Genomic DNA, 14,192 nt, shown 5'->3' with positions numbered 1-14,192 from the left:
CTCAAGCTGTTAATCCTACAGCATTAGTGTGTGCGGAAGTGGAGTGTGCAAGCGAGAGAGAGAGAGAGAGAGAGCAGAACTTCTGTTCCTCACAAAGTGCACGCAAGCAAAGATCACCCACTTCTTTGATAGGCAATAAATTTGCAGTCCCCCGGGGGCTGCTCTTGTTCAGGCAACACTTTTCGTGGTCTCTTTTCATAACCTGGGCTGCACTTTTATTCCCCGAGCATTTACACTTCACAAATATGACGCCGCATAAGCTTGCTGGATGCCGCTACAGCATATAATCGAATGCACCCAATTAAGAAACCAAGAAATGCCGAACTTGTTTTAACGAAATAATTCGCGACTCATTTCAGCTTCGTTAAATTGAGTTCTGACTGTAGATGCAAAACATCTTCAATCTAACAAATCTAACCCTTTCAGTCACGAATTATTATATTCACTGCAGAAAAATTCCATACTTGGAGGTTTAGTTGTGTCAAGTGTGTGGAGGTAAGAAAAAAAAAGTTCAGTCTCTCTAGAATACTTATTACGCAACTGGCGTCGCGTCCTCATACGGAGACACCATTACTCAATACTGCTTTTCCCTATAAACAATAATAAATATCCTGAGGCAGTTTACAAACAAGGAGGTGAAATAATAATTGCTGCACATGAAAGAGGTGTTTTTGCCCTTTATAAATGATTTACACCGCAGTAAAAGAGAACTTAGGACGGCAACACACCGGAGCTCCCACAAAACTTGGTGGTGTCCATTTTGAAACCATGTTTTTATCAGCAAAAATAAATAAAAAAAAAAAACATGAAAAGTCAGTAAGTAACTCAAGTTTGCAGGTTTTTTTTTCTTTTGCGATAGGAAATAAAAGAAAACGCGTCCGAAACAATGTTTCAACCACGGAATACAAACAAGGCTGGCACCCAAGCCTCACGCTCGTGGTTAGAGTGCTACGCAAGTCCCAACAGATGGCGCGCCAGCAGTGCCAACGGGTGGACCGGGGCAGGATGGGGCACAGAGCGAGAGGTGGGCAGATGAGACGGGAGAGGCAGCAACGTGGCACGGGCCGCAGAAAAGGATCGTCTTCCCACGGCACTTGCAGCAAAGCGAGCAGATGCGCAGCCGCTTTTCTTTTTCGTTCTGCTGTGCCGGCGACTTCCCGAGTTGTTCGAGAAGCACGAGACAGTCTTGAAAGCGATGCTTCGAGGTGCCATGGTGTCTGCGATTACAGGCGGGACAACCAATGGCCCGGCTGTAAATGTACCGTTCATCTAGTCGGCCAAAAGTGCGAGTGCTTCAGTGCAGCCAGTACTGGTAGGAGTTAGTGGACGAAGTGAACTCAGCTGTGATAGGCCACATTGCAATGAAAACTCTGACGATGTACGGAATTGAATTCGAGGACGTGACAGGCTTCTAAAGCAACGATGCTGCTTGTATCGCAAAGCCTATTCAGGAGTGCATAAAGCCACTTTGCCCAGGTGCTGCTCACATTAACTGCATAGCCCATACAGTAAGCATTGTAGGCAGCTCCTTGCAGTGTCCTTTTTCTTGGGTGGACAAATTTGTGGCCGGTATAAAGAAAGTGTCAAGTATAAAGAGAGCTTTCTACAGGCCTCATCTGGTCTAGTGTGCCCCAATGCCTCCAGCACCTGTCAAAAGTGAGTGGAATTCGTGCATTGCAGCTGTTGAGCAGCACTGTGCTTACTTTCAGCCCTATCCCTCTTCGCTGAGGCAAGTTCACGAACAGTGTGGAGAAGAAGCAGCACGTGTTGACTCTCCATCGCAGTATTTGGCAAAAGAAGTGGCACGCCTGCTGAAAGCAGCGAAGGGTCAGCGCATACCCCGTCATAAAATGTACAGTGCTCTGTTTGCACCCGGGGGATGTTCGAAAGCAGTGCCCATAACGAGGCCCGTCAGGTTGCAAACAAACGCTGCAATGAGTACGCTGCAATGAACGCTGCAATGGGTAAAGCGGCTAGCAAGGCGCTAGTATACTCGCACAAATCGGACACCTGGAGATTCTTCAAGAGTGTGAGGTGCTTGGACGCCCTGCAAGTTGGCTGTCTCTCAGAGAAGAGATCAGAGTTTGGGGCTGTTCCTGGACTTAGGGAAGGATCCCTAGCCCTAGCTGCTCAATGGCACGCGTACCGGGAGTCTGCCCAAGACAGGGCGCCTAGCGACAGGGCCTTGGCATCACTTCTGTCTAAACAAGGAAAGCCAGGGGAAGATTTTGTTGTTCCGGCTTCCTGGGCTAGGATGGGACACCTGACTCCAATACTTCCTTCTCTTGCCCTAGAAAAAATGAAGGAAGCTCACACAAACGCGCAAGACTAGAAGGCAGCAAAGTTGTACGCAACCTTCATGACTATCACGACGGTTTAAGTCCACAATCGCAGTCGATTTGCTTCTCCTTCGTTGCTGCAATGAGCTCCACTCCATCATTGTTGCTATAAGTGTGAGCGTCCTTCATTTCTTTGGAAGTGATAATCATTGGTCGTCATCTTTGAAGGGCTATGACGTGTCTTTCTTGTTCCAAGCAAGTGCTGCCGCGATCACGGCAAACGCTGAAGTTTTTCCCTCTTTTTTGCCAATTTTGGCACATCTCCCTAAGTGGGTATGCTTGGCTTGACAAACGTGCTCCAAGACGCTGAGCAGTTGCCGCGAGGCACGCACACACGAGCGCTCGGCACTTTGCTGGTTGTGGCAGCATAGAAGTCTTCGATAATATCTGGCTTTCGGCTCCGAATCACGTACTTTCTTGGAGCTCTTTGCTCTGGCTGGCCTAGCGCCATTAACCTTCAAACATCCTCATCATCAAATCACGTAAGAGACTTAAGTGCCCCATGAATGTTTCCGTTAACATTAACAAATACACAATTGTTACATTCTGCATCCCAGAAGTCTCAGCCGAGCGTCCGCTCTCAAAATATGCACGATTTCACGTCAACGCATTGATTTTAGAAAGCGTTTCCTTCAACACAGATTAATCTCAGCTCAAAGAATTTTCCTGAACAAGCTCTACTTTTTTTTTTTTCAATTTTATCCTGGCTAAATAAAGACGAAGAACTGTTTTTTTTTTCAAAGTTCTGTTTCTTTCAACCGCTCGCATCTCTACTCTCAATATCTGGGCGGCAGGGAAACGTTTGTCCGCTACAATAAAACTCCAGTCCTGGCTTCTTTTGGCTGGCTAACTAGAAGTACGCTCGATCGCAAATTACAAGTGTGCTTTGCTTGGTCCACTCCTTGCAGTGCTGGTCGTCGTACTTCACAGAGTGGAAGGGCATGGAATTTTTTGTCTTCCAGAGCTGGCTGAACAGGTGTGGCTAGCTGCCCTGAATTTCCCTACAGGGTTCAAGTGGAGACATCTGACGAGGAGGCCGCCCAAACCACAGAGAGCCCGTGCAAAGCCCATTTGCCCTGCCACCTTTCTTTCCTGCTCACGGCAGTATCACGGCCAATGGCAACGACCAGAGCAGCATCACTTGCGAGCCAAAGCTACAGGCTAAGCAACGACAACCTTTACTGATGACAAGAGATGAGAGTGCCACCTGTCAAAGCGAAATGTAATTTCAATACAACCCTCCCCTGTGTCTCCCTGCATGAGGACCCATGCGGTACTGCCGCCAAATCCCTTCCGCTTAGAGCCGGGTACCAGATGGACCTTCATGGGGCATTCCGGCAGTGCATCAGGCACAGAGAAGAAAATTCATGGCAAACAGCTCGCTTCCCCACCATAAGGCATGTGTGAAATGTTGCCTGCAGCCCTATGTTTGTACAAGTAGTCTGGAAACATAAGACCATATCAGCATAGAGAAAACGGGGTCGAGTGACCAAATCAAAAAATGAAACTTTTGATGTTTTGGTATCCTGTTCACTATCGATCATGAATGTATTTATAGAGGTACTGAAATCTCGCAACGGTAATTCTGACTTGGTCACTAACCCCGTCTTTTCGCTGCTACAGTGGAACCCCGATAATACAACTTTCAAGGGATCGCACTAAAGCATCGACTCGTATGACTGGGGTGTCGTAGGATTGGGGTACGTACGGGTAAATTCCAGCCTAGTAGCCAGTCTCACGCAACAGGTTGGCTAAGAACTTATTTAAATGACTGCCCTTACCGTGTTTTCGCGTGATTTGTGAACCCCTAACTGAAACGTAAAGTTTCTAAAAATAAAACGCCTATTTTGTGCCCCCTTCCTTCCATGGCGTCTGTCTACGCGACCCCATGCCGCGTGGTGCTATTTATAGCCCACCAGCCCTTCGCCTTGCGCGAGAAATGCAGGCAACATGGTTGAGCAAATTGAGAGGGGAAAAGTGTGGCACTGCCAAGGCCAAGCAAAACGAACGACAGCACTAGACGGCGATGGAAAAAAAGGCAGCAGCGGGGCGGGGCGACACCACGCCTTCGAAAGATGCTTATAAGCAGAGAGCCGTGAAGGGAGGAAGCCTGGATCGAGTGGGCGAGGACAGTGGGTGTTCGGTCATTGCCATGGGGTTGCGACGCATCTGTCTTCAAGGGAAGTTCGGCGGCTCAATGGGAGCTTGAAATTTGCGGTCCGTCGGCCACCTGGACTTTGACTTGTTGCAGCTGGCACGTTGGCATCCTGCTGCCACGTGGAGCCGTCAAAGGTTAACTTCCTCCCACCAGTAACCGCTGGCTTGCTTACGTCTCTTCAGCAAGTGGTCTGGCTTGCTTGCAGACCTTGAAGGAAGCTTGAGACGAGGCAACGAAGCGGTGTAAAAGACGAGAAAAACGCCGGTTTATCCCCGTCAGGGTTTGTGGTAAGAAGTGGACCACGTGCACCCAGGCATTGTATAAATGGGGGTTTTTAATGCATTCTTTCTATGGGGAGCTTGCCAGGACAGCGGTCATCTGTCGTAAAAAGCGGGTCATCGTAAGTTCGGGGGACGTATCAGCGGAGTTCCACTGTTGTTAGATTTGCCTCGCCTCACAGCTGAACGCTCTCCCCTGCAACACCAGTACTTGCAGAGCGATCCCTTGCTGACAGCTGTATTGCACTTGTTGGGAAACCTGACCCAGCCTCCAATCTAACCCCTTGTTACGTATGACCACTGCTTCACGCAGGCCCCCACAGATGGCGCCACCGTCCTGTTTACTTCATACCCTACAGGTGGCACTACCACCACAACTGAGTGCTGATGCAGCAGTTGGACGCCAACTGAAGCCTTGCTGCCGACGCCCACTCGGCTGGTTTGCTCGCTTGGCTGCAGCACTGCATGCGAGGCGGCCTCACCGTCGCCCTGTCTGGAAGGAGAGAGGGGCCAGCAGGAGAGCGAGCGGGGGCCCACCTCGAGGGACTTCTCGGCCAGCAGGTAGTAGACGAGCAGGCCCGAGCCGGCCATGAGGGCCAGGATGGCCAGGTTGACCAGCACTCGGGCGGCCAGCTGGCCTGCGTGGGCGCACCACCCGGCTGCCGGCTCCTCCGCCCGCCGCTCCATCGACAGCAGCTCCTGCACAGGGCGGCCAGACCCGACCAGACTCAAACTTTGGGGGGCTCAACACTCGGCAGCTACGCTCAGCCTACGAGGCGAGCCACGCCAGAGGAGGCCTGCAGACCATTTGGACCACCCGAGGGTCTGCGCGCTGAAATCTCTGCACACAGAAGCCTTCCACCTGCACCTCAGAAGCGGCCGCCATGGCCGGGATCCTACCCGCATCCTCAGGCTCAGCAACCCAACGCGTTTAGCCGCAGCAAGTGGAATACCAGCGTTTGACAGAGCCCAATTCCCTGGCTGCTCCAAGCAAAACGCCACCCTCCTTCACTGTCCCAACGTCGCAGGTTATCTCCCCGCTTCTTTCCAATGTTTTCTTGTCTCCGGTTTGACAGTGCTGTGGAATTGCTGCACACTGCAGAAAAACACAGGCATCATCCATAACGGGTGGCTGAGCGGATGCCGTACACTCGTTCTGGCAACGTCTTTCACTCCTACCACGCAGTGCAAGGCGCTGTCAGCTGGGCAGGGACGAGTGGGTCTGCACTCGTCAAACGTTCGCTGAAAGGGAAGTTTCACACTACAAGATCAAGTATACGTTACCAGTGGGATTTTCGATGTTCTTATGTTGAGTAACATTTAAAGTGCATCAACTCTAGCAAAGATTCCCCTTTTGAATCTCCAACCTTCAATGGGGTCTCAGTGGAATTGCATCGCATCTGCGGGATAGCAAAGCCCCCGACGATAATCAGTTGACAATTTCGGTTATACAACTTGTTATCCAGTTCATTCATTTGTTCGTTGAATAACACAGAAGAATATTTTGGAGGCAAGTAAAATATACCAACCAAAAGTTTAACTCTTTCCTTACGGCGCCATGGCCAATCAAACACGGAGTTTCGATCATTTCAAACATCCCGCAAAAGCTTGAAACGGGGCCTTGCGATCAACTAATGCTGTCTGGCGTGTTTACAGTTGAACCCCTTTATAAGAGACATGTACTGGGGAGCCGCATCTGTCTCTTATACGAGATGTCTCTTATAAGCAGGGGACCATGTTTTCACTTACTAATCAGACCCTAGTTCAACGTGGGAACCGAATGACTAAAATAAGCTCAAAAGAACGCTACAGGATGTTGCAAAAGATTCATTCTAATTTATGTTTGGCCCCCAGAATTTATGAAACAGTTCTGAATCTTTGTTTCCTTCATGACTGTATTTACAGTTTTTTACAACCGATTCTACAAGCTTTCTTTCCTTTCACTGTTTGCGGAAGATGAATCGTAGATGTTGAGTTCACAAGCCTGATGAATAGCCAGAGCGCGCAGCTTCTTCCGCTGTATGCTCAGGCTATTCATTACGCTTGCAGGACTCAACATCTGCGATGGTTCTTGATTGGGAGCTACGCGAGTGGGCGAGCCTGCATGTGCGGTCACGCTCCAATGGTTGGCAGTAAGCTTCAACCACTTCTGTAAGTTGCATTTCCATTGGCAGGGCTTCTCATCGTCGTTTCATAGCTGACTGAACCACTGCGTGTGTGCTGAAGTTATAATAAATAGCGACTGCAGGTGTCTGTCATCCACCTGTGTTTCCACAATGGAAGCAACTGCAATTAGTGACTGGTGGCACTGCATCTGAAGTTAAAATGTCTGTTACAAGCGAGATTGTTGATTGTAGTTCACGGATGACTTGTCCCTTATAGCCAACTGTCTTCTACACCCCACGTCTGCTATAAAAGAGGTCAATTCAATGGGAAAGCTAGGGCAGCCAACCATGTGGGTGAATAGTGTCTCTTATACCCATTTGTCTCTTATATCCATGTCTCTTATAACGAGGTTCAACTGTAGTGGCAACTCGCTTTTCAATTTCATTATCGTGTGTTTACATTTCGCATGCGGAGGCAGCGTCGCGAGGGAAATTTGAACCCGCAGTCGTGGCGAGTTGTGCGAAAATGGCGTCCACGTCATAGCGTGCTCCGCAAAAGCGGAAAGCTGTGGCAGGGACTTTGACAGTTGCAGCTGCTGCTTTTTTTACCCCAGCAGCAGTGATGAGTCCAGCAACGATGTGGGTTCGTCAGATGTTAATTGTGATAAGGACTCTCCCATTCAACGGCCTCAGACTTTGACAAGTGCTGGGGGTAAGGTTCGTTTTTGACTTCGCGCTGTACTTATCAACAAAACGTGCTTCCTATCTGACGACTGCAGTTTTACTTTCATGTGCAGGGCCTGAACAACGAGCACCGGGGATACGTTGCCAAACGCACTGTGCCGTATCACGTTAACCTTCAAAATAGCCTGGCACTCATGTCGGAGTAGTGCTGCTGAGTGGCGCACACCGCTTCTCAAGAGTGCTGGATTTCTTTCTCTGGTTTTTTAGCACTGAAGTGGTCAGGATTTTGTGTGTAAGCATGCATGTATGCATATTTTAGACACACCGACCTACTCTCGAGTGGCTTCACTGAGTGGCAGAGTGGCCACTAGGTTGGCAGGCGTGTAAAAAATCTAAAACTTGGATTTCAAATCCAAATCCAAAATCCAAAGCTTTAATGTATATATTGAATCATAGCTTAGGAACATAGAAGCAACTTTTACATCTTAGAATCCTTAAAATAATCTTCAGGCTCAGTACCATCGCCTATACCATGGTTTCTCAAAGTGGGTTCCGCGGAACCTTGGGGTTCCGCAGGCCCCTCCTCAGGGTTCCGCAAGCCACTGATAAATTTTCCCTGGTTCTGCAGTCGCAAAGTCTTATATGGTGAACTTGAGGTGTGATCGATCTAAGGAACCTCCATTACTCACGCACGAGTGTCAGTAAGCACATCTCGGCGTATAACTGAAACGCGCGAGCTGCGCAATAAACCTCGCCAGCAGCTTGTAGCCAGCCAGACTCCGAAAACGGGCCACGTGGTTAAACTATTGCACTTGAATCTCGGTCTTATATAACCCCCATGCGCATTTCTCCTGTTTGGAGATAGGTGCCGCTAGCGTACTCTTTCGCGTAAAGTCGACGGGAAAAAAACAATACCCTTGCTTGCTTTTGAATTTATTGCACGTTAATGTAGCATGAACGGAATGAAAAATGGCGGGAGGTGGGGGGGGGGAGGGGTTCCTTGGCACTTAACAGAACTTAGCAGGGTTCCCTGGGACCAACATGCTTGAGAACCCCTGGCCTATACGTATCACGTGTACACTTTTCTGTGCATAGACTTTTCCATGAACTGATAAGACTTCGTCCGTATGCGACGTGACTTTTGGTAATAAAGGGAACACGTCGTGCTTGCAGGAAAAAAAAAAGCAGTTAATAATTCATCGTCAGCACTTTCCTTAGCATGCAGCTCACCACAAAAAGGCTGAAAGGTCACCCATTTGCCCCAAAGTTGCACTTTGTCCTCGTGGCCTCTTTACAAGCAGCACGATCTCGACACACGCGTGTTTTCACCTTGCGCCTCCATCAGAAAAGCAGCCCCCACAGCCGGGAATCGTGCTGCCTGCGGCGAGCCACCACAACGGGGGAAGTGCTTTCACCACCCGCTCTGCCTGCCCCTTTGTGAGGGGAGGGGATGCCATTCCAGCAGCGCAGCGAGCCCCCCTTGCGGCCCCCGAAAGCAGAGCGGGCCCCAGCGGGCAGGCGCACCTTGAGCTCGTTGTAGATGCTGCGCGACTTGAGGGTGGCCGCCTCGTGCGAAGCGATGCTGAAGTCCCAGGCCGAGAAGACCTTGGCACAGTAGACGTCCTTGACGCCCATGGAGCCCTCAATGTAGTTCTGCTTGTACGACCGCGTCAGGCTGCACCAGCACAGGGTTGCACTGTCAGCGCCAACGCCAGGGGCCTTCCAATGCTGCCGACACTGCGTAACACTGCACCTCGAGAACTGCAGTGGCACGTCATGGTCGTCATCAAGCGACAGGCTGCGGAGGACTACACGTTTTCGTGAAAACTTGGGAATGAAATGCATTGTCCGAGCGAAACTGCTTCTGTGAGGTGCTAGTCAAGGACAAAGAAAAAAGGAACACACTGTCACGCAGTGAGGAAGGAAGCGAAGCACACCATCAGTGAAGAAGCAGTCAACAGGGTGATGTGCACAAACGAGTCTCGGCGACACAAATGTGACAGCATTTGCTCGACATGCCTTTACCTAGAGTGATGTTTCTGATAGCATCGACTAAACAAGGCGACATTCTCGATTAAACAAGAACAGCGAAGCCTGGTGACCATGAAGCAACACCCTTTCCCTGTCCGCACACGATTGGCGATGTGGCTTTACATACAAAAGGACAAGCAAACACACACTTCACTTAATTAAAGGAGAAGATAAGATAGCCCGGCACGGCCATGCACTGGTGAAAAAACATAAGCAAACAAGTCAGAAGGCGAGGTTCACAGCAATATGCAAAAAGAAAAAGTATTGTATTAACGTGACTTCACTGATTTTCTCACTAAAAAAAGAGCTACAGGATAACAGGCTCGCGGGGCTGAGTAACAACGACCAGTGGAGTCGCCGACTCGCTGGGCGGAGCCATGGTGGCAGGGTGAATATGACGCCCGCTGCGGAGTAACGTGATGAAGGGTCACGAAGCCTCCAGGATTTCAGCGCCAAGACGAGAGGTAAGGGATGGCGGGCAACCTCCACCGAGATGTTACGGAGAGGAATACGTGAAAATGAAGGTGTATTTCACACACACAGAGAAGCAAGCACCGCGTTGATTCTAGCCCGAACCTCTTCTTCTTCCCAGCTGAGTCCTAGCACATGTCCGCAATGCTTGGGGCTATGTACTAACATTTCGTTCTTCGGCTACTGACACACTGTAACAATATTACCATGTAGAAAAGGTCCTCGAGTATTCGGCCTGGTATCTGTCAAATGGTCCGACAGACAGACCACACTTGCACTCCCTAAATGCTTCCTGCTTCATGGCATGGGTGGAGAACCCGTGTTCAAACACAGGGTGTCTAGCAAATTGCCTAATTCAATTTCCCTGACTTTTCCATGTTTTCCATGACCATTTTAGTCGAAATTCCCTGACCTATACAACAGGCGCCATTCTGTGGAAATGGTCAGTGAAGCACATAAAAAGCGGAGAGAAAAGACATTCTATCGTAAGGAAAAACACATTTGTTGCAAGTGCCCTACTTCTCAGAATGCACTTTGAATAACTTCAGTTTGCTCGTTCAGCTTGAGGTTTGCTTGCCTTCAGTTACGGCTTCAGAGAGTTTATTTCATCTTGCAGGATAGAAGCTTCAAGTTGCGCTTTAGCCAGCCCCATTGCTTTTTTTTCTAGATTGTCGTGGCTCGACATGCAACGTGAACCGCATGGTGCGTTTTTGCACGCGATTCGGGCACGTCAGCGTTGCGCGTGCGATTTTTTGACGCACGCGTCGACGATTCGCGCGCGCGGCAGCTTCTGCCTCGGTCAGAAAATGACGCGCGTCGCGCGCAGCAGTCGGAGGAACCTGATGACATGCGCCAATGGGGAGCCGCGCACCTCATGGCGGCAGTTTCGAAGCGCTCGAGACAGTCGGCTGGCTCCGCCAGAGATGTTTAGGCTTACCACCCCGGCAGGTATTGCATGGGCGCTTTCATTAGCGGCGCGGATGATGTTTTATAGTACCGTTTCCGCCCACATTATAACCTCCTTTACCGCACAAGCAACTTCGTGCATGACTTGTTCGGCATTTTAGAGAGCGCTTAGAAGCGGTCGCTCCAATTTCGCGGTCGAAGTCGCCGCCATGTTGCCGCCGCCGGCAGCAACGCGCGCAGCGTGCGGGTGGTTCCGCGGCAGCGTGAGCGCGCCTGTGACGTGCGCGGCGCGTTTTCGCGAGCAGAAAACGCCGCATGCGGTTCATGCTAAGCCATGTCATCCTTTCTGATTATGTAATTCTGGCTCCTGATGTCAAAAGATTGAAGTTCTTTCAAGATTAGCTCCCAAAAAGCGCTGCCTTTGAAAATTCGCTGGAAAAAAAAAAAAAGCTCGTTGTGCGTGCAATTTGGGAACCATCCACATCGTCCCTCTCCGCACGTGCACCCAGCAACTTAAGCCAGCTGCGAGCTGCGTGAACCGCACGGCGAGTTTCTGCACGCGATTCGTGCGCGGTATTTTCACGGCCGCGTCGACGATTTCGTGCCTGCGGTGGCTCCTTTCCTGCACAAGCAAGTGCGTTTGTGCCTTGAGTAGCATTTTAAAGAGCGGCAAAAGCGGCCGTTGATGCTACCTAGCGTCACTAAATAAGCTACCGCACTACTACTCCGCGGCCGGTGCTGCCGCCATGTTGCCGTCGCCTGCCGCTCGGCACGCACCGTGCGGGTGGTTTCCGCGGCGGCGTGAGCGCACCTCAGGCGTGCGCGGCGCGTTTTCGCTTGCAGAAGAACCAGAAAACGTTTCATGCGGTTCGGGCTTTCGTCGCGCGCGAACTTGTTGCGTTCGGTAACTTCTTGGGGGCCTCGAACACTGGTTTCCCCTATTCTAAAACAGTGTGGGCAGGCCCCGAAGTGGTTTTCCCTGACTGGTAGTACTTGATTGAAAAATTCCCTGACAACTCCCTGACTTTTCCCGGTGGCTCAAAATTCCCTGACTTTTCCCGGTTTTCCCGGTTTTCCCGGTCGCTAGACACCCTGAAACAGTTCTCCCGCTTGACTGCGGTGACCAGCCAAGGCCAATGTGATCAGCCTGAGCTCAAACACAGCACAGCAAACTGTTCGCAAAGCACATTCTCCAGAATGAATGGCTAGAACTTCTTTTTTTTTGTCTTCTGCCAAAGCGTGTCTATGCAATGATCTGGAAGGCTGGCATCAACCACGAGCAGCAACAGCACGGCAATGAAGAAAGGGGGGGAGCACTAACTGCAGCAAGTATTTTCAGCAGGACACCACAAGGAGATGCAGTGCAGACTGCCCATAACATAAGTTGCGAGAACTGCAAAAACCTCCACTGTAAGCGGTGCCATACTATAATCAAAACATGCGCAAATTAAGCCCCACTGCAACCTACCTTTTAAGTGTTCTTTGTTTACCATCACTCAAACAAATGCCACTTAAAAGCACAGGCATGGTGTTTGTTTAGCCTTTTCCACATTTGCTACTGCTGCTGCACAGTTTTTCATGAATTGCGAACACAGATTTAACTACATTTCCTTCTTGTTTGTTTTGAGGGAGTGCATTTGGTTTGCCATTTCTCTGTGTTCAGCAGAACCAATGCCGTACGGCAGAAGCCCAGCTGCTACCCTCAGGGCCACATTCAACGAGACAAGTCCCCCTTTTTTTAGGTTTTTTGAACCCCATGCCTCGTTTGTTCACCATGCTTATCGGAACAACGTCTGAGCACAGAAAACTCCAGCATGGTGGCTCGCCATCTCGAGATGTGCGAATAGGGAAAGCGCGGCTGCTTATCGGCCCACTGCTCAAAAGGAATAACCTGTGGCGAAGTGGCTCAACTGCAGGTTTTCCCACCCAGCTTAATCCAGCCGCCGTACAATTAATCCAGGCACCACCACATTTAATCCAAGTGCCATCTAATTTCACCCAGACGCTATGTAACTTAATCAGGTGCCAGAGAACTTAATCCGAGTGCCAACTGATTATAAACTGATCTGGCCAGCTGAGTGCCAAACTGCGGTGTGTTTTGTTTTGTTGCGGTCCTACTGCACGGATCGATCAGCGGGCTGTTCAAAAAACTGCACTTGCACCGAGTTGCACGGGAAGAAGACAGGTGGTGACAAAAGCCCCCGCCGTACCCGGTCCCGCACCGTGAGCGGCTGCACTGTAGGTGGACTAGCCCACACACATTACCGCAAGACGAGGCCACATGAGACTACCCTCGCAATCATGTTCGACTCCCTCGTCGGTTAATGCTTTGCGGCGGCCGGCAGCTATGCCTGCACGAGTCCCTTTCTCTCCCCTGCACAAACACAGCCCCAGGACTTGCGCCTACACAGCTGAAGCTTCGCATACAGTTGACGGGGAGAGTGATCGCCTCAAATGCCTTTGTGCGTACTTTCCTTGGCGTCCTGAGGCGCTGAAACTCACACGGGTGGCGGGTGGAAGGTTACACCCGGTCAGTTGAAGGCACAGCTGCGACTGTTTACTCGCGTGCAACACGTTAACAGACCCTGCTGACTGCTGACCTGCCTGTGAATGGTGTGCGTGCCAAAGCACAGACAGTCCCACTTGTGGCAAACTTCCCTCTCACATTAAACTGGTTCCTTATACCCACAGTTTCTAATACATCGAATCTTTGTGGCAGGGCCTAAGAAGGTGACACAAACAATGCCGCAGGTTCGCTCAGAAAAACAAGGGGGGGAAAGCGAGTGTCTAGCGCACACGCCTTCGACGTTTTGGTTGTCAGTGCACGCGCAATGTGCTCACAACGATGGCCACAGTAGCGATGCAGTGGTCACTGAACTGCACGACTGCCCTTGCAGATGGACCGACCCAGGCCAACTGCACTCGAATTCCACCTCGGCCACATTTTTTCCAGCGTACAGCAGGCGCCAAAAAAACCAACTGGGACATGACTGGTAGCCCCTAGAAATGCGTTGCTAATCAGTTAGAAACGTTTATTTTTGAAATGGCTCTACGGCAGACCGTCAACTTCGCTTCGCAGTAATACTACAGTTAAACCTCGATATAACGAAGTCGTACTTGCGGGCGAAAATTTCGTTAAATCGAGAATTTCGTAAAATCGAGGTTTCAATTTTACAGTTAATTTAACCAGTTATTGAGGTTTCAAAACCTTGCCCATCGC

At 50.2% G+C, this 14,192-nt stretch overlaps 1 protein-coding gene and 1 pseudogene across 2 annotated transcripts in view; one reads left to right on the top strand and one right to left on the bottom strand.

The window, feature by feature from the left end:
* The window catches only part of LOC144160988 (transmembrane channel-like protein 5), an 88,631-nt gene that overhangs the window by 28,098 nt on the left and 46,341 nt on the right, over positions 1-14,192 (bottom strand). For both annotated transcript variants that reach the window (XM_077692050.1, XM_077692052.1), the window contains exons 9-10: positions 9,089-9,239; positions 5,313-5,474 (exon numbers count right to left, since the gene is read on the bottom strand). In XM_077692050.1, the coding sequence (XP_077548176.1) occupies positions 5,313-5,474; positions 9,089-9,239 (313 nt within the window). The remainder of the gene's footprint in view (positions 1-5,312; positions 5,475-9,088; positions 9,240-14,192) is intronic.
* Positions 1,211-2,332, top strand: LOC144160949 (uncharacterized; annotated as a pseudogene).

This window comes from Haemaphysalis longicornis, unplaced genomic scaffold, assembly GCF_048455015.1.
Source record: "Haemaphysalis longicornis isolate Haplotype H1 unplaced genomic scaffold, Haemaphysalis longicornis Haplotype H1 scaffold_11, whole genome shotgun sequence".
Lineage (NCBI taxonomy): Eukaryota > Metazoa > Arthropoda > Arachnida > Ixodida > Ixodidae > Haemaphysalis > Haemaphysalis longicornis.
The sequence above is the reverse complement of the archived record's forward strand: the minus strand, read 5'-3'. Positions and strand labels throughout refer to the sequence as shown.